Source organism: Monodon monoceros, unplaced genomic scaffold, assembly GCF_005190385.1.
Source record: "Monodon monoceros isolate NGI ecotype Baffin Bay Population unplaced genomic scaffold, NGI_Narwhal_1 Super_Scaffold_18, whole genome shotgun sequence".
NCBI lineage: Eukaryota > Metazoa > Chordata > Mammalia > Artiodactyla > Monodontidae > Monodon > Monodon monoceros.
Window position 1 is genome coordinate 35,167,739 of NW_021703774.1, and position 27,942 is coordinate 35,195,680.

At 48.8% G+C, this 27,942-nt stretch overlaps 1 protein-coding gene across 4 annotated transcripts in view; it reads right to left on the reverse strand.

Moving 5' to 3' along the window:
- Positions 1-27,942, reverse strand: part of PLXNA2 (plexin A2) — a 216,027-nt gene that overhangs the window by 20,070 nt on the left and 168,015 nt on the right. For 3 of the 4 annotated variants that reach the window (XR_003794499.1, XM_029229414.1, XM_029229415.1), the window contains 6 exons: positions 18,625-18,776; positions 12,335-12,452; positions 10,377-10,513; positions 9,292-9,459; positions 9,052-9,145; positions 5,104-5,343 (listed from right to left, as the gene is read on the reverse strand). Coding sequence is in view for 3 of the 4 variants with exons in the window: in XM_029229414.1 (XP_029085247.1) it covers positions 5,104-5,343; positions 9,052-9,145; positions 9,292-9,459; positions 10,377-10,513; positions 12,335-12,452; positions 18,625-18,776 (909 nt within the window). In the remaining variant the exon portion in view is untranslated. Of the gene's footprint in view, positions 1-5,103; positions 5,344-9,051; positions 9,146-9,291; positions 9,460-10,337; positions 10,514-12,334; positions 12,453-18,624; positions 18,777-27,942 lie in introns of those variants that run through there. The other variant, XM_029229416.1, reaches the window with a different exon arrangement.

The following is a 27,942-nucleotide window of genomic DNA, read 5'->3' on the forward strand; positions in this document are numbered from 1 at the left end:
AAGAAAATGGTAATAGGAACACACATATTGATAATTACCTTAAACATGAATGGATTAAATGCTCCAACCAAAAGACACAGGCTTGCTGAATGGATACAAAAAACAAGACCCATATATATGCTGTTTACAGGAGACCCACTGCAGACCTAGGGACACATACAGATTGAAAGTGAGGGGATGGAAAAAGATATTCCATGCAAATGGAAATCAAAAGAAAGCTGGAGTAGCAATAATAATATCAGATAAAATAGACTTTAAAGTAAAGAATGTTACAAGAGACAAGGAAGGACACTATATAATGATCAAGAGATCAATCCAAGAAGAAGATATAACAATTATAAATATATATGCACCCAACATAGGAGCACCTCAATACATAAGGCAACTGCTAACAGCTCTAAAAGAGGAAATCAACAGTAACACAATAATAGTGGGGGACTTTAACACCTCACTTACACCAACGGACAGATCATCCAAACAGAAAATTAATAAGGAAACACAGCTTTAAATGACACAATAGACCAGATAGATTTAATTGATATTTAAAGGACTTTCCATTCCAAAACAGCAGATTACACTTTCTTCTCAAGTGCGCACAGATCATTCTCCAGGATAGATCACATCTTGGATTACAAATCAAGCCTCAGTAAATTTAAGAAAATTGAAATCATGTCAACCATCTTTTCTGACCACAACACTATGAGATTAGAAATCAATTACAGGGAAAAAAATACACAAACACATGGAGGCTAAACAATACGTTACTAAATAACCAAGAGATCACTGAAGAAATCAAAAAAATACCTAGAGACAAATGACAATGAAAACACGATGATCCAAAACCTATGGGATGCAGCAAAAGCAGTTCTAAGAAGAAAGTTTATGGCTATACAAGCCCACCTCAAGAAACAAGAAAAATCTCAAATAAACAATCTAACGTTACACCTAAAGGAACTAGAGAAAGAAGAACAAACAAAACCCAAAGTTAGCAGAAGGAAAGAAATCATCAAGATCAGAGCAGAAATAAATGAAATAGAAACAAAGAAAACAATAGTAAAGACCAATAAAGTAAAAGCTGATTCTTTGAGAAGATAAACAAAATTGATAAACCATTAGCCAGACACATCAAGAAAAAGAAGGAGAGGACTCAAATCAATAAAATTAGAAATGAAAAAGAAGAAGTTACGACACCCCAGAAATACAAAGCATCCGAAGAGACTATTACAAGCAACTCTATGCCAATAAAATGGACAACCTGAAAGAAATGGACAAATTCTTAGAAAGGTATAACCTTCCAAGACTGAACCAGGAAGAAATAGGAAATATGAACAGTCCAATCACAAGTAATGAAATTGAAACTGTGATTAAAAATTTTCCAACAAACAAAAGTCCAGGACCAGATGGCTTCACAGGTGAATTCTATCAAACATTTAGAGAAGAGCTAACACCCATCTTTCTCAAGCTCTTCCAAAAAATTGCAGAGGAAGGAACACTCCCAAACTCATTCTATGAGGCCACCATCACCCTGATACCAAAACAAGGCAAAGATGCTACAAAAAAAGAAAATTACAGACCAATGTCACTGATGAATATAGATGCAAAAATCCTCAACAAAATGCTAGCAAACAGAATCCAACAACACATTAAAGGGATCATACACCATGATCAAGTGGGATTTATCCCAGAGATGCAAGGATTCTTCAATATACACAAATCAGTGAATGTGATACACCATATCAACAAATTGAAGAATAAAAACCATATGATCATGTCAAAAGATGCAGAAAAAGCTTTTGACAAAATTCAACACCGATTTATGATAAAAACTCTCCAGAAAGTGGGCATAGAGGGAACCTACTTCAACATAATAAAGGCCATATACTACAAACCCACAGCAAACATCATTCTCAATGGTGAAAAACTGAAAGCATTTCCTCTAAGATCAGGAACAAGACACAGATGTCCACTCTCACCACTATTATTCAACATAGTTTTGGAAGTCCTAGCCATGGCAATCAGAGAAGAAAAAGAAATAAAAGGAATACAAATTGGAAAAGAAGAAGTAAAACTGTCACCGTTTGCAGATGGCATGATACTACACATAGAGAATCCTAAAGATGCCATCAGAAAACTACTAGAGCTAGTCAATGAATTTGGTAATGTTGCAGGATACAAAATTAATGCACAGAAATCTCTTGCATTCCTATACAGTAATGATGAAAAATCTGAAAGAGAAATTAAGTCTCCCATTTACTACTGCAACAAAAAGAATAAAATAGCTAGGAATAAACCTACCTAGGGAGACAAAAGACCTGTATGCAGAAAGCTATAAGACATTAATGAAAGAAATTAAAGATGATATCAACAGATGGAGAGATATACCATGTTCTAGGATTGGAAGAATCAATATTGTGAAAATGGCTATACTACCCAAAGCAATCTATAGATTCAATGCAATTCCTATCAAATTACCAATGGCATTTTTTACAGAAGTAGAACAAAATGTCTTAAAATTTGTATGGAGACACAAAACACCCCAAATAGCCAAAGCAGTCTTGAGAGAAAAAAACGGAGCTGGAGGAATCGGACTCCCTGACTTCAGACAAAGCTACAGTAATCAAGACAATATGGTACTGGCACAAAAACAGAAATATAGATCAATGGAACAGGATAGAAAGCCCAGAGATAAACCCACACACCTATGGTCAACTAATCTATGACAAAGGAGGCAAAGATATACAATGGAGAAAAGACAGTCTCTTCAGTAAGTGGTGCTTGGAAAACTGGACAGCTACATGTAAAAGAATGAAATTAGAACACTCCCTAGCACCATACACAAAAATAAACTCAAAATGGATTAAAGACCTAAATGTAAGACCGGGCACTATAAAACTCTTAGAGGAAAATATAGGAAGAACACTCTTTCCATAAATCACAGCAACATATTTTTTGATCCACCTCCTAGAGTAATGGAAATAAAAACAAAAATAAACTAATGGGACCTAATGAAACTTAGAAGCTTTTGCACAGCAAAGTAAACCATAAACAAGATGAAAAGACAACCCTCAGAATGGGAGAAAATATTTGCAAATGAATCATCGGACAAAGGATTAATCTCCAAAATATATAAATAGCTCATGCAGCTCAATATTAAAAAAACAAACAACCTAATCCAAAAATGGGCAGAAGACCTAAATAGACATTTCTCCAAAGAAGATATACAGATGGCCAAGAAGCACATGAAAAGCTGCTCAACATCACTAATTATTAGAGAAATGCAAATCAAAACTACAATGAGGTATCACCTCACACCGGTCAGAATGGGCATCATCAGAAAATCTACAAACAACAAATGCTGGAGAGGGTGTGGAGAAAAGGAAACCCTCCTGAACTGTTGGTGGGAATGTAAATTGATACAGCCACTATGGAGAACAGTATGGAGGTTCCTTAGAGAACCAAAAATAGAATTACCATATGACCCAGCAATCCCACTAGTGGGCATATACCCAGAGAAAACCACAATTCAAAAAGACACATGCACCCCAATGTTCATTGCAGCACTATTTACAATAGCCAGGTCATGGAAGCAACCTAAATGCCCATCGACAGACGAATGGATAAAGAAGATGTGGCACATATACACAATGGAATATTACTCAACCATAAAAAGGAATGAAATTGGGTCATTTGTAGGGACATGGATGGATCTAGAGACTGTCATACAGAGTGAAGTAAGTCAGAAAGAGGAAAAGAAATATCATATATTAACGCATATATGTGGAACCTAGAAAGTGGTACAGATGAACCGGTTTGCCGAGCAGAAATTGAGACACAGAAGTAGAGAAAAAACAGATGGACACCAAGGGGGGAAAGCGGTGGGGTGGTGGTGGTGGTGGTGTGCTGAATTGGGAGATTGGGACTGACATTTATTCATTGATGTGTACAAAATGGATGACTAATAAGAAAAAGAAATTTGATAGTGGAATGGACTTGGAATCTTTCATCACCTTACACGGTTCCTTGAACTTTGTAGGTGTCTAAAATAATATTCAATAATTCTTTGCCAGCTGTTGATCTTAATGAACTAAATAAGGCTTTTGTCTTAGCTTTCTTAATAAGTTATAACACAGAGAAAAGTGCATAAGTTTAACTATAAACTTATGACTTATGTGAGTTATGTGAACTCCCACTAGTATTACCACTACTCAGATCAAGAAATAGAATTTTCCCAGGACCTCGGAAGCCTTCCTTATACCATTTCGTCGTCATGACCCCTGCTTTCTGTCCCCAAAGTAACCATTATCTTCACCATAAATTTGTTTTGCCCAGTTTTGAATTTTTTAAAAAGAAAACATACAATGTATATCATTTTATGTCTGCCTTGTTTTGCTGAATATTGCTCATGAGTTTTATTTCTGTTGTTGCTTGTAGCAATGCTCACTTATTTTTATTGTCTTCTATATTTTATTATATAAATGCAAAATATATTCTAATGTTGATGAACAAAATAAATAAATAAAAATAAAAAGAGATTAAAGAGGCGGGGTAAGGGCAGCAATGCAAAAACCAACGAGTGACTCCATGGTAAGTTTTTGGAGAGGACTTCTAACAGCCACAATTTAGACAGAAAAAGAGAAAACAAAGGGAAGAGAGAATGAAAGGGAGGAAGAGAGTGGTAAAGAGAAAGGAAGAGGGGACCAAACAGTAAACAAGTGAAAGTTTGGGGGAGGATGCAGGGGATAGAAGCGAAAGTGGTAGAGTAACACACACCTGGAAGGATGGTACCAGGGGACCGTGACCTCTTCACATTTGAGGGCAGTTACTGCGGCCATGGATGGGGTCAATAAAGGACATCGTTGCTTCCAGTGCACTGCAGGACTTTTAGGTCCCAAAGCTCACAAGGACACACAGAAATACTCTACAGTGTTCCTTGAGAATCCCAAGTGCAAGATATGTCACTCAATGGGTCGATATGTATAACCAAGCTCCCTTCACAGGGAGATGACAGCCATGTGAGCCCGTGTGCATTGAAGGGAGGCCAGGCCAGGAGAGGGGTGCTCCGGCCACCCCTGCGCGTGGCAGGCAGCCATCCCACCCTCCTACCTTCAGAATGATGGGGGATCCCGGCTTTTGATCCAAGACCCCAGTGGGGCTGAGCAGTTCAAAGGTTGGGTTGGGGTAGTAGATGAACTTGGTGTCGTTGTAAATCAGCAAGGACTGGACATTGTTAAAGACGAATCCAAACTCGTCCGGCCGTTCCACGGTGTCCAGGCCGGGCCGGTAGTCCGTGGTCAGGGAGGGTGCCAGGCAGGTCAGGGTGGTGGTGTTCACAACCTTGCACACCTAAAGGGCCCAAAAGCACGGCGTTCAAACACCCAGCAGGTGATGGTGGGGGTCACACTGCCGCCCTCCCACCCTTTGCTTGTTTTGGCCGGTCTCTAGTGGGCTTCTTGCTTGAGGAAAAGGGCTGTGAAATTGTTTTTTTTTTTTCTTTTTTGGCAGGGAGGGGCGTGTTTTAACTTCATTTATTCATTCACCAACACTGAGTGAGCACCTACTTTGTGCCAGGAACGGTGCCAGTAGTTGGGCCACCCGTGAAACAGTCACAGTCTATGGGGGAGACAAATGATTCGACAAGCATTACAGTGCAGTCCTGGCAGAGGGCCTGGAGCACAGGAGGGGCACCAACACTGTTAAATGCATGGATGGAGGTGAGAAACTTCCAGTTTGGGGAAGTACCAGGCACTCTGCGGGGGTCCGTGTGTGTGCATGAGCCTGTGTTTGTGCACGAGCGTGCATGGCCTGAGGCAGGGTGAGGGTGGCTCATGGGAGCTTTCCTTTGGAAGAGATGAATGAAATTTAACCTGAAGAATGTGTAGGACTTACCCAGACAGGGGGGATGGTAAGGGATCAAGTCCCTTGCAGAGAGAACAGCAGCAAAGGTCTGGGGATGAGGGAGCATGGATGTTTGCGGAAAAAGTAGGACAGAAGCAGTCTCCCGCATGCGCGCGCGCGTGTGTGTGTATGTGTGTGTGTGTGAGATGGAAAGAAGGAAGTTGTGTGAGATGAGCACATAGTAGGTGTTCAGTTAATGTTTATTGAAAACACTGATGGATGAAAAGGATCCTTCACCTCCTTAAATGTTCTAGTCAGGATCTCTGTCTTCTCCAACCGAGTGCCCCCTAACTCTCCATGGGGGGTATAACCTTGGTATTGACACTGAGTTCATAATGTCATTTCTTCCTTGGTGGACCCTCATCTCCCAAATAACATCCTAGCTGAGCTGGCCCCGCGTGGCATGTGTTGTGCCATTCTCTCCTCTGGTGGTTTAGTTTGAGGGCTTCCCAAGGCAGCAGCCAGATTGAAGAAAGCACTCTAGGACCCACGTGTGATCTGGGAAGAAAACCTGGACCCCTCCCCACCTCCTCCTGTCTTGCACTGCGCGGCTCAGTTTTGGCTCTGGGAGTCACGGTGTCCCAGCAACAGCCAAGGGCATCTGTGAGAACCCTGCTCAAGTACACGCTGTCCTGGCAGGTCCACACATGTTGCGTGTCTGGCCAACACACACATACCCAGGCTTCATGTTCGGAAAACAAGACCGTGTGTGAAATTGCAAAAAAAGCTGACACTTGCATAGACATTATGTCAGAGCTCCAAGTCTTAACCCTCCCTTTCCAGAGGGAGTTGAAGAGTTTAAACCAACAGCTCGCTGAGGGCTTCGTGCCGTGTCGGAGGTCAGTACGCATCCCCGCCCTTTTCAGCTCACCCTTCAGCAGCCCCTTGTGAACCTAATGTCCCTTTCACGTTCCAGCTGGGGACACCCTGGCATGAGGAAAATGGTGGTGCGGTCAAACAGAGTTGAGCTGGGAGTCCCCTCCCTGGGTTCCACAGGGCAGACCCCCCAGCCCAAGCACCACTTCCCTGCCCCACCCCCATCTTCCTCCCTGCTCACTCCAGTGTCCCTGGATGGGACTCCTCTGTGAATGAGCAAATCACCCCCAGACAAACGGCCTCCGTTTGCTCTCTGCCCAGCGCTGCATTGGCACTTTGCCAAACATTCCTTTGGGTTTTGTGGCCTTCGCTTTGGCCCTTCTCACAGGGTTGCTTCCAAACCCAAAGGCAGGGGGTAGCCCCCGGGGACTGAGGATGACGTGGAGCCCAGGTAGGGCTTCAGGGGCAACATGGCTCTTTCTCACCACTCCTGAAAGAGAGGGCATCGGGCGGAGTTTACGGGCTTCCCATGCTGGGGCCCGGCTTGGTGGAAACCTGCACACCCAGGCCTTTCCTCCAGGCTGCCTGCCAGCCTGCAGACTCCAGGCAGGTCCCTGTTGGAGCTCAGGGCCCCGAATGCTCGAGAGGCAGGAGCTGTCTCTTAACTCCTTGAAGCACTGAGGTCCTGGTGGGTGGGCTGGGAGAACTGCTGGGGAGATTCCTGCCTGGGGCTGCCAACGTGTCCTGGCGGGCGCACAGGATGCCCAGGACCCAAGCCTTCTCAGAAGGCTGCCAGGTGTGGGGAGGCCTGCCCAGCCCAGTCTTCTCTTCAAATAGCTTCCCGGGGACCAATGCTGCAGCCTTTGGAGGTTAATCTTGTCAGTCATGCACTCATCCTCCAAAATTCCCTCTGTACTAGATTAACCACGTCTTTTATTTTCTGTGTTCTGAGGCTTTAACCTCTGGGGCCTTGCTGGTCCTGGAGGGGCTGCCCCTCCCCAGGCTGGCCAACTCCTAGAGACAGCAAACAGATGGAGGCGGCCTGGGGACACTGAGCCTCAGTCTGGAAGTGGGGCGGGGGCACCCCTCTTTCACTTATGGATCAGGCTCTATGTTGGGATCTGGAGTTGCGTGCTCTTCTAGCCCAAAGAGCTGTGAGCACAATGGGTCACTGGAGGTGTGAAACAGGTGTCTCCACGTCTCTGGCATGATGAAATGTCAAGCCCGCCATCATCTCATGAGGTCTACTTAGAAGAGTCAGATGTTTGGGATCTAGCTTGGTCCTGCCGCCAGCCATCTTCATGATTGGGGGCAAGTCATTACTCCTTTCTGGCCTTAGTTTTCTAAGCTATACAGTGAGAAGTTTGGACCAGATCATCCCTGAGACCTTTCCAGAGGTCTCTAGCCTTCTGGCAGCCTGTCACTTTCTGTATTTCTCTGTTTCCTAGGGAAGCCTCAAGCATGCTGGGAATGTGTCAGGGATAAGAGGGTAGATCCAACACCATCTCGCCCATCTCCGTCTCCATCTCAGCCTCGTCAATCCCCAGAAGGTCAAAGCAGTAATTCATATGAAAAATAATGGCCGTAATAGCATCTCCTGGACTATAATTATGAATACAATAACATTTCAGAAAATATTGCCTGAAAAGAGTAAGATGCAGCCAGTAGAACGAACTAAAAAATTTATCACAACATAGCAGACATTCTGCTCTTATGATAGAGAACTTTTTTAACATCACAAAAATCCACAGTGGAAAAAAATTAAATTACATGGGTCTGCACAGAGGAATAAAGGGAAATGTTCAGCTTGATCATCTTAGCAACCAGGATGGAAACATCTGCATGCAGTGACTAACGTTTATCAGGTGCCAGCCTAGCTGCAGGTTACAAATCTGCGGGGCAAGTCTTAGCATAAGCATTTCTAGCCAGGGAAGGGAGGATCAGAGACGTTGAACGACTTGATCATGGTTGTAGAGCTAATAGATGGTGGTGTTTTGTTTCCAATTCACAGATGTCTGAATCTGGATCCAGAATTTCTCTCCCCTCTCACCCTACCTCTTATCGGACCTCGAAGTGAACATGGCAGAAAACAGGAGCCCTTTTGCACCATATCTTAAGCTCAGAAGCCAGTATGTTTATACACTCATGACATCACCTTCTGACAAGAAATGATTATACTGTAATTATAAAAATGATTGTGAGGCCCAGGTGTTTGGGGCTATGATTCTGGACTCTTCTCTGGCGGTCGAATGTCCCAGTGCCTAACACAGACCTTATCACACTGCAAAACACAGACACAGTCGTGTTTCCTGCAGATCAAGGGGACCCGTGGTTACTCACGTTGACAGATTCTTTGCCATTAAACTTGACTCGGATCCTTGGCTCCTGAATGACATCCAGGTTGAAGCCTGTGACGGTCAGGGGTGTGTGGCCACTGGGAACAAGCAGAGTCTGGGTTAGGTGAAAAACCCTCTCAAACTGCTACCGCTTGTCCCCCTAGGATCCTCACAGGAGCTGCACTTTGGCAGAAGGGATTAGGTTGCACAGCAGCTGGGTGTATCCCCGCCCGCTCTGCCTCACCTGGCGATACTCCACTCGGGCTCAATGCGCTGCACCCGGGGGTCATCTATGTACTCGAACTGCAGGTTGTTGTCTACACGGGCTCGGTCGACACTCACAGAGACAGGGACGGGCCCCAGCCCATTGGATGACGGGGGTGAGACACACACGATCTCATTCATTGATCGCCTACAGGGAGACCGCAGGAGGGTTGTGAGCAAAGGCATGGGCAAGAGGCGCAGCCTCTGGCCTGAGAAGGGGTTTTCCCCGGTTGGGGGGTATGGCCCAGGAAAGTTCTTCTGTCCTTTCATACTCTAGACTGGGGAACATCCCTTAGCAGTGTGTATCAGTGCTTCTTTTTACCTGAGATCCCACTCCAGATGGACTAGGGAGGGAGCCAACTGGAGAAGGGGATTAGAGAAGGTGGGGCAGGGGCAGGGCTCCTTGGGCTTTGGGGGAACTCCTCTTTTCTGGATTTTTCTAGACCATGACTAGTTAGCCAGTGCTTAGTGTCTGGTCAGTCAGTTAATAAATTGAGCACCTACTATGCAGAGAAGCAAATATACAGTCCTTGCCCTCAGGCAGTTTATGGTCCAGGGAGGAGATTTACTGGGCAAGTTGGGTTCTCATCCAGGGATCCTTTCAGAATTCTCTCTAGATTCTCTACATCCCCTGGGCTTCATCAGAATATCTGACAAATAGTAGGTGTTCAATTTTTAGCACATAAGAGATGCCCTGAGGATGAGCCTGTGCTTGCAGAGGACAGAGGCCATGCAATCGCCATGTTTCTCAAGTCACCGTGGTGGGGGCATAATGAATGCTTGATCCTGGTGGTGACTGAGAGCTCCTGGGAGCCTCCCTCATCAGCAGCTCTTATGGTCCTCTCACTTCTAAATATGTGTAGAAGCATTTAGCCCCTGTGATACTCGCGATACAAATTGACTAGTGGTATATATTCCTTACAGTGACCGGAATGGTGTTTGGGCCCAGGACATGACACATAACATGGAGATGATGGGGCAGGCACATATGTGAACATGCACAGGAACATGTGTGCACAAGCCTCACGTGTACAGTCTCCTAGGGCTCCTTCGAGCCCATCTCACCCATAGAACTCGCAGGTCTGGTTGCCCAGGTAAACAGCCACGCTGCTCCCAGCCCCAAGGTAATGGCCTGTGATGGTCACCATGGTGCCTCCGGACTCTGGCCCTCGGATGGGGCTGAGTGACAACACAGAAGGGTTCTTTGGGAGGAAGCAGAGAAATGATCACAGCTCAGGTTTTACCCAAAGGGAGAAACCCAGGCTAGACTTAAAGACAGAAGGAGGGACTGTGTCCACGCTCAGAGTGAACCCTTTCTAATCCCAAACACTCTTTGCCTACCCTGGAGCTCAGACCCTTTCTAAGAAGAGGCTCCAGGCATATCCAGGGAAGGCAGAAGGGCCGTGTTTTGCAATTAATTAACTCCCCTGGGAGTCTTATGCTCATAACACTGTTGGGAAGGCAGAGATGACACTGACTAATCTATCAATTAGTTTGCAAATTGAGAACAATTTGAAAATGCTTCTCTATCTGGAGCGCATACTGATTTTTTGGGCACAAAATCGATAGGGCTGAATAAAGGATCCCTGCCTGGATTGGGCCACCAAGAGGATCCATTAATGGCCCACGCTTGTGTCCTTCCGTCCCTCCCTAAGCAAGAGAGGGGCACAACAGGTGCAGAGACCTGTCAGTAAATGTTCGATGCGTCTTCCCTGACCTTCCCAGGAGGATGGCCCATCGTTGGCTGGGATTTTCTAGTAAGCTCACTAAATTGTAAAATTAAGCCTGAAGCCTAAAAGAAATGTCATCTGGCCTAAAATGCATCAGAAAGAAATTGCTCCTGCCTAGCCGGCAGCGGAGTGGAGTGGAAAGTGCATTTAACTGAGCACTTACACAGGCATGAACTCTAGTCTGCATTAGCCACTCACTAGTGATGGGCCCTGAAGCAAGTTTCTGGATCACTCTGGGCTTTTGTTCCCTCCTCTGTCAAGACAGGAGAGTGGGCTACATGATCTGTAAAGCCCTCCCAGCTCTGACACTCTACAGCTCTCTCCATCCAGTCTTTCTGGGTTTGCTTCTCACACGAGACCCTGTCTGTCCTGCACAGGAGATGGGGTAGGTGGGCTGCAGATATAGGCCATGGTACCCTCCCATCTGAGAGAAGACTGGTACAAGGAAAGGTGGAGATGCTGAGGTAAGAAGGCAGAGACTGGAAAACCTAAAACAAGCAGTAAAGTGCTTTAGAGAGAAGAGAATTTTGTGGTCAAATAAATTTTCAATACTCTGAGCAAGGCTGGTTTGACCCCCTCCGCTGGTGTTAACACTTTTCAGTGAAGAGCTTGATGTGGCAATGTTGCCTAGGTGTCAGAAAAGGGACTTTGGAGCCCCAGAAGCAGGTTGTTCAGCACGAGAAAATAAAGCCTTTGTGAGTCCACCATCTGTTGCTTGGGCGGGAAGAAGTGTTTCCAGGGCTGAGTGTGTGCATATGTGTGTGTAACCACACCAACACACAGAGCAGCTCACTCGTACATCCCACTCCCATGGTCCTGCACACAGACCTGTGTTCCTGCAGGACTCCAAATGGCTCCTCTAAACTCCCACTTACAATATCCTTGGCAGAAAACAAAGCGTGTGGATAAATATAGACCTTTATAATTAGGTCCCTCAGATGATCTGTCCTCATTAGGCTGGAATTAGACAGAGATATCACATTGGTGGGACAAAGGGCAGCCCCTCCCCACCCTGTGTCTAGGATCCACTTTCTAAGAAAGGCCTGATTTTGCTTATTTAGAACTCTGACCTGTGGCTCTCTGGGACGCCAAAGTCTCCAAAGTGTTGTTGGTCATGCACTTGACCCACCCAGGAAAGACAGGCTTTCCCTTTTCTGGTCTCCTACTCCATCTGCGAGAAGCCTGGAGGTGCCGGCTCAGGAGAGGGGTGGGTGGGACTTTCTTGGGAGAAGCCTGGAGCAGAAATGTGCCCTGGCTAGAAGCCTGTAGCTCAGCACTAGACCCAATACTCACCACAAACGTGTACTGTTGATGGGATTTGGTCATGAACTCTGGCTTACACTCGCCAATGCACAGGCGCACGGGCCCAGAGGTGGTCCCCACAAGGGCATGGCCCATCTCACAAACGATCCTGAGGAGAGAGCAAACCTTTCCATGAGAGACTTGGGAAGAGCTGCATCCCTGCCCCAGCTTGCTCACCCCGTCATAGTCACAGTGAATGACTCATCACAGTCTTACAATAGTGCTGGACCAAGACTCAGCTTGCTCAACCATGTGGCTGTGTGACCTTGGGTAAAGTACTTTCCCTCTCTGGGCTTTAGTCTCTCATTGGTACTGTGAGAGGTTGGATGAGCTCAACTCTAAAGCCCTCGAAATGCTATGCTGCCTATTTCTATGAGCAAGCCTGTAGTCCCCGGTGCCTAGTGCAGGGTTTGGCATTGGGTATCAACCCAATATTTGTGGAATAAACCTAATGTTCAACAGAGAGATCTAGGGGCAGTAATTTAGTGCTCTTTCCTATGTGACAAGCCAACACTGCAACACTCCCGAGAAGAGGGAGTGAGGACTGATTTGCCAAGCTGATTCAATTGTGGTTTGTTTCCTGCAGTGAGGGAACAGATAATTTGGTGAGATAGTGAGTTCCCCAAACCGGAGCTCCCAGCTGAATGGGAGGAGTGGCATCCAGTGGCAGCAGGCGAGGGGGTGGGAGGTGGATGAGTTCATTAGGACAGCAATCGACACTGGACTCCCATTTAATCAAGGGCTGAGCTCATGGAGCTGGTGGGCGAGGCGGTGAACCAGCCCTGGGGTTGGAAGTCATGTCTCACATCAACAGGAGAGCTGGAGAACGATGGCGGGGGGGGGGGGGGGGGGGGGGCTGGGGGCGGGGGGAGGGAAGGGGGAGGCACTCTCTCTTGTGATGTGCAGCTTGATACCCCCAGTGAGGGCTTCCCTGGTACCTGAGATAAGTTACAACAAGCACATTTACAGACGGGTTGCCTTAGCCACAGCAGACTCTAGAAAGAGTGGGCAGCTGGAGGATATGGGAGGGACTGAAGAAATCAGATTCTTGGGGGGATCTCTTGCCTGGAATTTTAAGGCATGGGATGGGTGGGAAAGGGCTCCACAAGGCTCAGCAAAAGGAAACCCAGGGGAGAGATGGAAGGCTTTTCTTTCCTTCCCAATGCCATTTAAGAGTTCAGTCTGAGCAGTCTGGTGCCCTTGGTAGGTTGGTTTAGTGGGGAGTCAGAAAAACAGACCCCTCTCCACTAATCCCCAGCATTATCCAGGCACGGTGGGGAAGAGCCGTGTTTAAAGGAGGATGCTTATCTCAACAACTCCTCTAGGAAGGAAGGTAACTAAACAGAGATTTCATTTTGATGTAATAAAACTTGCATTAAACAAATACATGGCGTGCTCACACACACGGCATGCCACCGATCTCCAGCTCCTTCCTAACAGCTAATCCCAAATAAGTACTTTCACTCCCGGTGAATATTTACTTTACATACAATGACTGTCTTATTACGTTTAGCATATTAGGTTCGACAAGAAAGTACTGAGTGCATGTCAAAGGACGTTCTCCTTTCCCTTCCTCTGTGAATAAATTAATTATGAACCCACAGTAAAGACGATAGTGATGATCAATTAGCATTTTACATGTAAGCGTCTCCTTAAACCTCATTAGCGGAGCATTTGAGAAGCTTAATTTAAGGTACTACGTGGGGTTATTTCCATGCTGCTACCTGCTTGGAGTAACAACTCTCCCATCCTGCTTCCTGGGCCCCAGCACCTGTTCCCGTTTGGGGTCCCTGTCATCCTGTCACATTGCTCTGGGCTCTCAAGGAGCATCAGAGGATTATCGACTCTCTACTGGGGGTGTGGGGTGTGAAGAAGAGGAGGCAGCAGGTAAGTCTCTTTCTCTCTCTTCTAATCAGTGCTTTCTTGTCCCTCACTCACCCCCCTTGGCCACTGTGCTGGAGCCACCCTCGAGAAGAAAAGCAGAAGCGAATCATGGCAGGCTTGAAGTCATGGAAAGAGGAAACATAAGAACACGTGAAGGTCATAGGCATATTTGCTCCTCCTGGGGCCTGTCTAGGAGAAGAGAAGGCTAGAATGGCCTGTTCAGCTGTCTGGGGCGTCTTGGCACACTGTCTTTTCTAGAACATTTTCTTGTTCAGGGTTTGTGGCCCAAAAGACGAGCTTTGCACGTCAAGCACGTGGGAGAAGAGGGTGGATGGGAGATGGCACTGCCCAAGTGTCCAAGGCTGAATGCCTGCAGTTGGCTCTCAGTGTCCCGCTTGGAAGGGTATGATGCAGGGGCCGAGGCTGCAGGGAGGGCCTAGAGCTGGACCATGGGTTCCCTTCCTTGGCACTGCAGCTGACTCCTTTCCCTGCTGGTGGAATGAGGTTCTACTTCATCCAGTGAGTGGGAGAGGAGAAGCAGTCAGCGGTGGACTCTAGAATGGTCTGGGTTGCTAAGTCTAAGAGCTGGGTGAGAGTCCTGAGGACTCAGACCATGTTGTGGAAGAACTCTAATGACCTCTAACTCTTCTTCCTTTTTATTCCTGGGACCCAGTGCTCGCAGCGAAGGATGGAGAGGCCTCCTTGAGTGTATTTGTTATTGGCATTTGTTCTCTGAGCTCAAGGAGATAGAGGGTTAAAGGAAGAAGCAAGGGCAGCTATAGGGAGTGGAGAGGGTTATATTGAGGAATGAGGGTCAGGCCAAAGCAGATTCTGTACCTCAAAAATAAACAAGAGCTACAATTTGTCGAGCTGTGTGTGGCAGGCACTGGCCCAGATAGGATCTCGTGTCATCCTCAGGCATCCTACAGGGTGGGTCTTCTCCATTTTTACAGACAAGGGAGCCAAGGCTCAGAGGTGCTAAGTGACTCATCTGTGGCCATAGTGCTGGGAAGTGGCAGAGCCACGATTCAAATCCAGGTCAGCCTGGCTGCAAAGCTCGTGCCTTTGACCGTTCCACTCTACTGCCCCTAGAATCAGTGGAATCTTCTGTGTCTCTTGTGGAAGGGACAGGATGGACATGGTGGCTGTGCTGGGGTGGAGGTGACGTGGCTGTGGGGGGGCTGGGGCGGGAGGAGGGGGAGGTGGGGTAGACCTGGCTGGGTTCCTAAGGCTCTGAGGAACCTGTGCTCCCTCCCTCCCTGGCTGGAGATGACCGCAGGCAGCGGTGTGGCCACCACTTCCTCCTTTAGGCTTTACAGGTCATCAAAGTTCCTGTGGTTTGACTTCTGGGGGCCTCCTGCCTCTTCTCGGTGTCCCTGGTAGCTTTAGGCTCCCTGTGTATTATCAGGAGACAACAGCTGGGGATGCCTAAAGTTTCTCCTTGTAAAATGAGAAGTTAGACTAAATAACTCTCTACTAGTTATTTAGCTTCAACATTGGGAGGCTTGACTCCTCCTGATGGACAGGAACCTCTGGATTCACATTAGTCCCACCGATAAGCTTTCTAATGGTGGGAGTTGCAGATTCCATATTGCTTCTGACATCCTAGGGCCACAGAAGTGATTGTAGAGGTCCATTTCTACATACCCATTTCCAGATGAGACATTTGAGGATCAGGGAGCAAAGAGACTTGCCCAAAATCACATAGCTCATCAATAGCTGAGCTCCTGGCACCCAGCCCGGTGCCCTCGCCTCACACTGCACCACCTCCCATAGATTGGCAAAGATGGTGTCTTTCTCCCCGTGAGTGTGCATCCTTGGGGTGGGGAGCACAAGCATGTAACATCCGTCAGGACATGGCTGACTTCGTAGGTGCAGCAGATGAGAGGGAGGGGGTCTGAGGACCCAAGCTGAGTCCATCTCATACAGAGCCCCTGTCCCAGGCAGGGCTGAGCTGCAGCCTCAACCTGCATCTCATCACCCAGGAAACGTCCTGTGATGGAATCATCCGGCCCTCCACAGACCTGTGGGGCACTGATAGCAAGAGACTAAGCGGGGCCCTTTAACCAACATTAACCTAATTGCTGAGTGATAGATGGCACGGCACAAGCATATGGTGAGTCATTACTGTGCCCGCTAATCCTGCCCGTGCCCAGGACTCTGCACTGGGTCCATTTAGCCAAATTCATCTCTCACAGATATCTATAATGATTGTGCCTGTTGCTCACTGCCCAGGATGGAGGCTTTAATGATGTTAACAAACTCTCAATAATGAGCCTGACACGGCTGGAAACCAGGGCTGCGTGCAGGCAAGGTGAGGAATGTGCCCTGCTGCCTCCTGCCTGCCCCGCGCCTGAGGAGATGATGGGGCTGGTTTTCTAGGGTGATCACTGGCCCTGCTAGGGACCCCTGGCAACCATTCACCTCCCCAGGCTCCTTTTGTATCCTCACTTCCAGTTTTTCTTGGAACTTTCTTCCCTAGGGCCCTGGGTGAGTGTGATGCATTGGATTTCAAAGATATTGAATAGAACAATATTTCCTTACGTTCCTATGGCACGTTACGGTCTTCACGTTTTCATCTCACTGAATTCTCTCCCAAAACCCATGCAGTAGGAATCATGATTTCCATTGGGCCAATGAAGATTAGAGAGACCAAACAGTTTGCTAAGGTCTCAGGGCTGGCAGGTAGAGGAGGCAGGATTTAGAAGACCCTTGGATCCCAATTCTCATGCGATTTCCATGTCCAGCTGCCCAAGAATTTATACTTCTCTATTCAAAGCCTTACCCTTCAGTCCCCTGTGAACCCTTTCCTTTGGAGTCCTGTGGCATCTCACCAAGTTGGAGACTTGACCTGTGTCCAGTGGCCCAAGGCAGCTCCTTGAGGCCAAGGTGGGTCTGGGGTCAGTGTGACTGAGAGTCTAGCTGGGTGTGGCAGGGTGCTGGGCTCTGTAAAGCCATCTGATCTTGACGAGCCCAACAGCTCTCCCCTTCTCTTCTGGCTCAGAAGCGCTACTTATATCACTTCCCCCTTTCCTCTTCCTCATGTCTTTCCTGTAGACCCAGCCAGTCTTCCCTCCATGATTCACTCCTTGAAGGGACAAGGCTGTCAGTGAAGGGTCAGGTCTGCAGGATCTGAATGTCTGCAGGGTCAGGCAGCTCCTTCTTCTCCCCTGCTGGATGTGCCCAAAGTCGGGGAACTCACCCCTCTGACTCCGACCCTGCCCTGGCCACACTGGAATCATGGCCCCTGACCCAGAAGGCCACAGGCTGACGGATAATGGAATTTGCAGGCCACTCTTACCCAGAAGTCCTGCCCCATGGTTGTTAGGGAACGGAAAGAGGCCTGAACCAAAAGTTAGGAGACTTGAGTTCCAACTCTGCCATGGCCACTTATGCACTGAGTGAGTGGGGGAAGTCATTTCACTTCCCTCTCTCCTACTTTGTAAAACCGTGATAGCAATGTCTACCTCCCAGAGTCCTTACCAATTAAAAGCAAGAGAATGGATGAGAAAGAGTAAGTGCTGATGAAAGATGAAGTGTCATTTTTACGGTTGCCAGTGCCACTTTTCTGGTTGTTACTAAAGGCTGGCTCTGGGGAGGCTGCGAGGGGTGGAGCTAAAGGAGAGGAGCCCTGTTCACGGGCACGCTCCCAGTACCCCCTGCAGAGCTGTGTGCCCAGTGGAACCAGGGTGACTTGACCCAACTTTACATGATAAATCATGCGGAAGGATCTGGCTACTCTCCTCCCTTTCTCCATAGGAGGGGAAGCATCACTCCTTCTACCCTCCCACCCCCAGCATCCCCCTAGCTTCATGCCCACCTCCTGCCCACCAACCTCACAGCAGCCGCCACTGCCAAATGAACACCCCAAATTGGAACATATGTCACTTCTGGAGCCCCGTTCGCCTGTCCGCCGCTACATGCCTATTTTCTAATTTCCAGCTGACATTTCCCTTAGTGAAATAAATGAATTTGCTCTGGCGGAGGCCCTGCTCAGATTAAGCTGCTGTCAGAGCCCCTTGAGCCAAACAAATTGTTGCCTGCAGCCCACCGAGCGGGATGCATTCCAATGGGGGCTATGGGGGGAGGGGCGGGGGGAAGCAAGGAGGAGCAGAATGGACTGGCTGGGAAAGTGGCTCAGTTAGCCAGTGGGCAGGAGAAGACCAACTGCACGAGAGCATTGCACCGGGAGCCCTGAGGCCAGAGGAGCCAGGGAATTGGGAATCAAAAAGAATAGGATATTCTAAGAGTGGAGGTGGGCTAGGAGAGGGCCCTGGGAAGGCTTCAGGGAGTGGGGTCCATGGGACGAGGGACATAGGAGATGGAGGGAGAGGGGAGAGTCCCCCCCACAAGCTCCGGGGTGGGGAAGAGGGTGGGCCAGAGCGGACTGGACTCACTGCTCAGCGATGATATAATCCCCCGGCAGGGGCGTGCAGGGCACCCCAGCCACCTGCACGTGGTGGGCGATCTCGGAGAAGTCCAGGCCCAGGTTCACGCCATGGATAGTCACTCGGGTCCCTCCTTCAGGGGGTCCGGACACCGTCAAAATCTGCGGGAGGGAAATGGGATGAGCAAAGCTGGTCGGTCACAGGAGTAGGGGCAGTGGCACCCATTCCCTCCCCACGGGAAGGCTTTGGGACACCTGGAATCTGGGGGGAACTGGGTGTGTTTTCTCCACTTTTCAACTTATCTAGGATCCCGACATTGTCATGGTGTACCTATTTCATCGGTTCTTAGGACATCCATCCAATGATTCATTCATTCATCCACTTATGAAAAAGAAAGAAATTATCAGAGAGTACTGGCTCAAGGCAGTACTTTTTTTTTTTTTTTTTTGCGGTACGCGGGCCTCTCACTGTTGTGGCCTCTCCCGTTGCGGAGCACAGGCTCCGGACGCGCAGGCTCAGCGGCCATGGCTCACGGGCGCAGCCGCTCCGCAGCATGTGGGATCTCCCCGGACTGGGGCACGAACCCGCGTCCCCTGCATTGGCAGGTGGACTCTCAACCACTGCGCCACCAGGGAAGCCCTCAAGGCAGTACTTTAATTCACTAGCCTGATTGTGATCAAGTCACAGAACCTCTCTGAACCTCATTTCTTCTTAGTTGGTAGGAAGGATAATCATCTCTAACCAACCTCTCCCTGGAAGCTCCCGAATGGAGGGTGTCTGGGAGCATTCTGTAAACTTGAAAGGGCTTTGTCATTGTGACCACACTATGATTTGCCACTCCTGGGTGCTAGCCTCTGTAGAGTTTACAATGAGGAATAGGACAGGAAATCTGCCCTCAAGGAACTTAGTGGTCAAGGAGGAGGAGATAAGGGAGCCATAAATAATGTTGATGCAGGGCACACGGTGATAAGGTGAAGGAAGAGCTGTGGGAGCTCGGAGGAGTTCCAGATTAGGGACTGCTGTGGGGGATGACCAAAGATGGAAAGTATATTTGACATTGTTCTGCAAAAAAAAAAAATCCTGTGACACGTGCTAGTACCAAAGAGAAATAGCTTTCTGAGTTTCCAAATTTTGCTGGCTTCCCAGCAGCAAGGATCGTTTATTTATTCATTTCTTAATTCAGTCACCAAATGCCGACTGCCTGATTTTGTTTTGACCCAACAGGAAAAGGAACTGCAGAATCAGGCAGCTCTAAGGTATAAATTTCTGTCTGGGAATGGATCAGGCTCCAGGAAAAATGCAGCTCTTCAGGATCCAACAGATCCCAGGGAATAAGCTCCTATTTCGAGGTCCATAGTTATCCAAAGCAGGAGGAAATTAGACATGAACCCGACTGAAGGCAGGAGCATGGAATTTCAGAACTGGAAGGAGATACGGGGTGTCTTATTCTAAGATCATCATACAACATGTATACAAGGTTTTAAAAAAGTCCAGGATTCTTTTCACTACACCATTAGAAGGGCAAGAAGGGAGGGAGAGAGGCAAGGAGGGCTGCTCAAGGCCAAGAGTCCACCAGAATCTTCCAGATACGGCCTCTGGGCAGAGATTGGAGGTGAGTACAGGTGAAAATGCTATCGAAGGCTCTGGAGGCTCTTCCCCGCTCCTGTCTCCAGCAAAGGGGCACTGCTCTCTTCCAGTAATGTAAGCACCATGAACGCGGCCGCCAACTTGGCCACGAATGCCCAGGTGATAGCAGACACAGAAGAGATGATGGAGCGGATGAGGCCCCGGGACAGGCCTCCTCCTTCACTGCCCACTGACTCCTGGGCTCTTGTGCATTGGCTGCACAGCCAGGTCAGACTCCCACTCAGACCTCCTGATCTCCCACCCTCTTCTGCAGACCTTAGATGGTGCAGCCTCCTTCCCTCCTTCAGGCCCAGGCTGGGAACTATCTTATCCGGGGGCCCATTTCACCCAAGTCACCTTGTCTGTGGCTCTGACTCCCTTCTCTGGGAAGAAAATATCCCACCTTATGAATAAAAATAAACAAGATTCATGAGATGAATCAAGGGAGGGGACGGCGGTTCTCAGAGGCATCTTTGTGCACTGGGCCTTGGCGGGTCGGGGGAGGCAGGACAATTTGGAGAGAAAGGAGCTGGCATGAGGAACCAGTAGCCCCATAGCTTTTCTGTCCCTGAGGGTTCTAAAAACAACTGACACTAGACCTTGGCTGTTACACTCTCCCCTGGTGCCACTTCCTCAGGTCCCCAGGCCTCTTGGGCTCTGGGAGATGGATATTCGTAATGAGGAACAGGAAAGGGGTGGCCTCCATGCCCCTGCAGGAGAGATTCAGGAGGAAGGAAGTAGCTTTGAGCAAATCTAAGCACCTGGTTCTCCTCTGATCACTTGGAATGAACATCACTGGTCCCCCTCCCCTCCTCCAGCCACCTGGGTGCCAGGAACCCACCTACTGAAAACCCTGACAGAACTGTGGTGATCAGCTTGCTCTCTTTCTTCCACTTTTATTTTATTTATTTTTATTTTTATTTTTTTGCAGCACGCGGGCCTCTCACTGTTGTGGCCTCTCCCGTTGCGGAGCACAGGCTCCGGATGCGCAGGCTCAGCGGCCATGGCTCACGGGCCCAGCCGCTCCGCGGCATGTGGGATCTTCCCGAACCGGGGCACGAACCCGTGTCCCCTGCATCGGCAGGCGGACTCTCAACCACTGCGCCACCAGGGAAGCCCCTCCACTTTTATTTTTAAAAATACATTCTCTTGCTCACTGCGGCTAATTACAAGCTTTAAGAAAAACTGAAATGAGATCTTTCTGGAAAGTCTAAAAATATTTCCGTCTCGCAGGTAGCATGCGGGGATTGTACTGGGGATATTCAGTGGAGTTGGCAGGCCCATGGGGCAGCCTCCTCCTGCTGGGAAGTCTCTGCGGTGTCCCCTTCTGACATTCGAGGGTCTGTGGCAGAGACACAATCATGGCACTTGGGGGGCTGCAGCGTTCATTTGTTAGCACAGAGCTGCCCAGAAACATAAACCAGCTTATACTGTTTAGAGAAGGAGGACTTACAAAAATATTAATATATGCAAGCATTATAATCTTGGCATGAAGACACATGTCAAAGAGATGGGTCCAGCTAACAGCTGGGAGAATTAGCCTCCTCGTGGGTCACTGGAAAGCGCCTGGGTAATAGTGGGTCCATGTGGATCTCCCCCATACAGCACACACGCTGCGCTGTACTACCAGCACCTGGGGAGGTGGTGAAGGAGTTTGGGGGTCAAAGCACTCAGCAGCCACCACGCCCTGGGGCTTACACGGGATGTAGTTTCCTCTTTCTTGCTTAAGACAAAACTGATGTATAAAAGTCTGGATTTCCAAAACATAGATGAGGTGGTGAGCATTTGATTTGCAAGAGGATTCCCAAGGTCTCCATTACTGATGCCTTCTAAACCTATATCGCTGGCTCAGACCTCTCTCCTGAGCTCCATAGCCATATATCTAATTGCTACTGGACATCTCGACTTCCACACGTATGTCCCTCAGGCACCTCAAATTTCACCATGTCTAGAAACGAACTCTTAATTTTCCCTCCTTCCACCCCCAACCTGATTATCCTCCCAGATCCTTTCTCAAGGTTAATGGAACCACCGTGCACCCAGCCAGGAATCTTGCAAGCATCTTTGACTGCTTCCTTTCTCTCTCCTACCATGTATAATAAATATAGGGACCATTGGTTCTTACCCCAGGTGTCTTTTTTTAAGATTTAATTAATTAATTATTTTTTTGGTTGCATTGGGTCTTTGTTGCTGTGTGTGGGCTTTCTCTAGTTGTGGTGAACAGGGGCTGCTCTTCGTTGCGGTGCTCAGGATTTTCATTGTGGTGGCTTCTCTTGTTGCGGAGCATGGGCTCTAGGTGCATGGGCTTCAGTAGTTGTGGCACTCGGGCTCAGTAGTTGTGGCACACGGGCTCAGTAGTTGTGGCATGCGGGCTCAGTAGTTGTGGCTCATGGGCTCTAGAGTGCAGGCTCAGTAGGTGAAGCGCATGGGCTTAGTTGCTCCACAGCACATGGGATTGAACCCGTGTCCCCGGCATTGGCAGGCGGATTCTTATCCACTGTGCCATGAGGGAAGTCTCCCAGGTGTCTTTTGAATCTGTGCCCCACTCTGGTTCCAGCGTAGGTGATAAGCAGGGCTGCATCACCTCTCACCCACACTAACTGCAAGGGCCTTTCTATTCCTCCATGAGATCTGACTTCTTCACATGGCCAGGTGGGCTTCATTAACACATACCTGCCCTGATTACTAGTCACTTGCTCTAAAGGCCTTCAATGGCTCTGACCACTGTCCCTAATTCCTGGCCTGGTCCTCCACATTCTGATGTTTGTTACTTCTTCAGCCACATCTGCCTGCCGTCTTATACTATATCCACCATGTGCTACCCAGATCCCAGCAGTTCCTATATACACAACACACTTTAAAGATCTGTGCCTTTGCCTGTGTCATTTGTTCTCCCCCAGCTTAAAAATCAGAGAGGGTCAAGGTGGAGGTCTGGGCTCAGCGTGCAAAGGAACAGAGGGAGGAGTCCTGTGTGACACACCCCCTGCCACCTGAGGGCTTCCAGGTGACTGTGAGGATGAGTATCAGGGTCTACCAAAGCCCTGCCTGTGTGGTGGTAAAATCCAAGGCACACTGCTTTCCTCATTTCTCCCCAAGAATTGAGGAGAGGCTCTAGAAGGGAGGCTTGAAGGAAAAGAATTTATCCTCCAGAGAGGGAGTGAATAGGATTCTTCAGTTACCACTTCGTACCAGGCAGTGCTCTACCCTGAAGACAGCCTCCAAGGCTCTCTCTTCAAAGCAGTGTTAGATTGCAGGGCACCCAGCGTGGCACCCAGAAAACTTGGTTTTCTTGGGGGCCAAGTCTGTCCTCTCCACGTGGGTCTATAAGGAGGCAAGTCGGTGGAGTCCCATACTACTGCTTGCAGAACTCCCAGGAAGGCCTTTCAGCTCTGGAAGGAGTTGTGGGGCCATAGGGGAGGGGAGAGATAACCTCCCGCAGAGATGGGGGTGAAAGGGCAGGCTGCAGTTACAGACGTTCCCCCACAGACAGAGGGGAAACCAAGATACGGCCAGGATGACAGCCAGATCCTCACGTCTCTGCTTCTAGTTTTAGATGGTCCTCGGGCTGCTGGCTGCTCTGTGGTGTGGAAGGGAGACCTTCTGATGCTTGGGCAGTGTCTGTAGCAGGAAGAGAGTAAGCTCTCGAGTGAGACAGACTTGAATTTGAATTCCAGCTCTGATACTTATGAGCTAGGTGACCTTCAGTCTCAGTGTCCTTATCAGAAAACAGAGAACAATGCTTGCCTCACAGGGATGTTGTGAAGGTGAAAGAAGACATTTGGAAAGTCCCTAATATGATGGTGGTTTCGAAGTAGGAAGTAGGTCTTGATAATTGGCAGTTTCCTTCCTTGTGTTCCCCCTGCACCTGTTCCTTCCTAGATCACAAAAACATGCGATGGTGGTGTTGGAGGGAGCTTAGAGGTGATGGGGATCTTCCTATTTATCTGGAAGGAGGACACCTGGTCCAGGGAACTCATAACATAGATGGTGGATGGTGGGGTGACCCAGGGCAGAGAGAGTCACTCGTGGGTTGACTGGAGAAAACCTGAGCTTGGATGGGGAGTGGCCGTGATGCCCAGGGCAGGGTCTCAGCGTTGGTGGCTTCTGGGCTCGGCACAGAAGCATATTCTGAACCAGACATCACCCTTTCACCCAGAATAAATTTGGGAGGACACTGGCTGTGTCTAAAATCATCTTCATTCCTCCCTCCCTCCCTCCCTTCTTGCCACTTCTTTGCCCTCAGCTATTAGCCATTCTGGGATAAGGCGCAGCATTTCCCAGTGAACTCAATGGATTCTTTCAGGAAAGTAATTCTGAATGAGACGGCCATGCAAACAAATGGTTTGACAGTTTGGGGTGTGTGTGAGTGTGTAGTAGGGGTGTGGAGAGGGGGGAAGGGAGCTGAAAACCCGTGAAATCAGCTGGGAAGATCTTTCGATATGGCCGAATTTCAGCCCCATGTTTTTCAGCACATACTGTGGACCTGAAATCTATTTACATTCTCCTCTGTGGACCTCGGACCCTAGGCTCTGTGCTAACTCTCTCTGTGTTCTCCCCCTTGCCCCCTCCCAGACCTCCGGTTCCCCTCTCTTATGTACTATGCAGGCTCCCAGGGGGAGATGGGGGTCCCCATGGCTATAGTGGGTAACGCCCATGTGCATTTGACCTGTGGTTCCCTCTGCTGGTCAAGCATGACGCTGACAAATGCTTACCCTTCCTGCAAGGGAATATTTAGTAGCCCCTTTGCCTACACCCCAAGACAGCAACAGCCACCAGACTGTAATTGCGTCTTTTCTCAAGAAGGCACTAACTATATGGGGATAGGGACCTTGCTTTCTCTTAGCAACCTGATACATAGCACACTGCCCGGGACACAGCAGCTGTCAAGAAATATCTCCAGTTCTCTATTCCTGGGAAAAGCTGGTCTCAAGAGGATTCTAGTACAAACTGTGTTCTTGAATGACCACTGTAAGAATGGAGATGCCTACGTGTCACTTGGGAGTGATGCAGTATTTTCACATCGGAAGCATTAAGAAGTTCTTCCTGCAATCTCTCTTATTTTAATTTAAGCCAGTTTCTGCTGTGATTCCTCATCGAATGGAGGACTCAACGGCTGCCTTCTCATCAAACCTCTTTCAGATACTGAAGACAGCAATTAGGTCGCCTCTGGTCTGCGCTTCTGCAATTCTGTGAGCCTTTTGTCGGAAGCTCTTGTTTTCCAGGCCCTTTGATCATTTCAGATGCTTTTCTTTGGACCCTTGGTTATCCATGCATCCTCTGAAAGTGTAGGGACCCCAAGCAGGCTTGTGGCTTGAGCAAAGGTCTGCGGATTTGCAGCAAACGAGGTCTGAGCCAACCATTTCACTTAGCGCATCCCACACGCCCTCAGCCAGGCTGGCCCTGGGCAAATCCCAGAGGGAGGGTAAGCCCTTATCTTTCCCAAGTGCTTTTTTTCACTACCTGGAGTTCCTTCCCCCATTTTAGTCACCTTACACTCTACTATTGTCTCTTCCCTAATGAACCCTTTATTTGCATTTAATGGGACATTAAGTTGTTACTACCTTAAGAGTATTGGCTTTTTAACTGGTTGTAGAATTAAAAGTTTGTCTATTCACAGGATTCAGAAGGGAAATGTGGGGAACACATTAGCACAGAGGGCTCAGTCCAGCAGCCCCTAAGCCCTGTCCCAGAAGCAGTCACAGACCACACCCGGGTAGAGGTGGCTGGTCCCAGTCCAGGCCATGTCCCTGATCTGGTCACCTTAAGCTCGGGTGAATAGGCCAGTAGGATGTGGGATGAGGCTGGCACGTGCTGATGGGAGGGGACTAACCAGGAGACTCTTATCTCCTGCTGGGTCCTCTCAAAGACGCCTGGAGCCCCTGATTTGGGGAGCCGCTTCCCCATCTCCTCAGACCTCACCTGTCAGCAGCACAGCCCAACTGAGCCTGACGCACGCCTGAGCATCCCAGCCAAACCTGTATTCCTGCCAGACTGTGTCATGTTTGTTTTCCACCGTGGGTGCCTTGACCTGGAAAACAGCCGCCGTGATGCTGCACTCGCCCTGATTCTTGCAGCCGCTAATTGAACAGTTCGGAGGGAACTGTGCCACAAAGCCATCCAAGGGTAAGAGCAGAGGCAGCGATTAATTACAGCTGGGGAGCTCCGAAGGGCTGCACCAGGGAGCAGAGTGGGAGGTGCTGGAGGCCCAGGGGCTTGGCAGCCTGGGGAGTGCCATTCCTGAACTCAGGCAGAGCCTTGGAGAGATGGAGTTGGGGCCTCCTACAGGGTAGATGTTTAAGGGGTCAAAGGAGAACCCCTTCATGGTGGGAGCCTCATGAAGCCCGGCTCCCATCCTAGAGACCCTGTCTTCCTCTGCTTATATCTCCTGCCTGATAGATGTGATGGCAGAGAAGACAGAAACGGGCACTGGCTCCAGGTTACTGAAGAACCTGATAACGATGCCTACCATTTTCTTTTCATTTATTAAGTACTTATCATGAGCCAGGTATTGTGCCAAGGGCCTTATATATTTTATCTCATTTAGGGCTCACAACAAACAAAAAGAGAACAGTAGTATTCTCACTTTACAGATGGGGAATAGTGTCCCTGAGAGGTTAAGTAACTTGCTCAACGTTACACTGTGAGTGGTCTATCTAACCTGTGCCTCAAGCCTCCACACCACAATGCCTGAGTTACTATCCTTCTGCCTGGGACAGCCCCGAGATCATCAGCCATGAGAACTCATGCTCCAGCCTGCCTGTGGGCCCCTCTGCGTAGGTCCCGCAGCCCCGCTCCCATGGCTAAGGTCATGCTTGCTGCTTTCCAAGGAGCCCTGGAGTTGGCTTTGCTGGGACCACCATCTCTCCGAACTTCTCAGCTTCCACCCCCCCTCCTCTCTGGCCCTGCCCCTGTGAACGCCCACACTCCCCTTGGCCTTGCCGCTGGGTCATCTCTCCCTGTGCATTCCAGTCTCCCCAAATGATGCTTGGGGTGGGGATTATGGCTTGCTTCCCATCTCTGCAGCAGGCTTGATGAAGAGCTTGGTGCCTGCGCCATTTCCTCCTCCAGCCCTGTGGATTGAGAGTTCTATTTGTCTAAATGAGCCCAGGAAAGAGATAAAGGATGCTATATGGGTCAAACATGGGAGTTCTAGAGTCAAGTAGCTGAAGGTTAACTCCTAGTTCTAAAACTCACTAGCAGTGTGACATTAAGAAAGGCATCACACTTCATAGTGCCTTGGTTTCCTCGTCTGTTAAGTGGGACTAATGATAATAGCTTCCACCTCATAAAAGTTGTTGTAAAGTCTAAATGAGATAATATACATGAGGTGCTAAGTTAGCAGTGCTAGGTGCCAGGTAAGCATTCAGTGAACGTTATCTATCATTTTTTCTAATTACTATTTTATGATTAAGAAATTTGGACAGAAGCCAGGTCAGTTGAGGTCAAGAGGAAAAGTGGCTTCGTTTTTATAAGCATCCCAGGCGGGTGGAGCCTCTGGGTATTGCTCTTGGTGGGGCTCAGGGCAGGGGCAGAGAGCCGACCTGCGGAGGGGAAGTGCCGGGTGTGGAGGTTGCCCAGCACGGTTTTGGCTGCCTCTCGGACGGGCCTGTGCAGCTCTTGCCATGTCTCCAGGAGGCTGTCAGCACCCTAGGCTGTGTTCTTAAGAGGAGATGGGAGAGACTGACGTTAGATCCTCCCAGA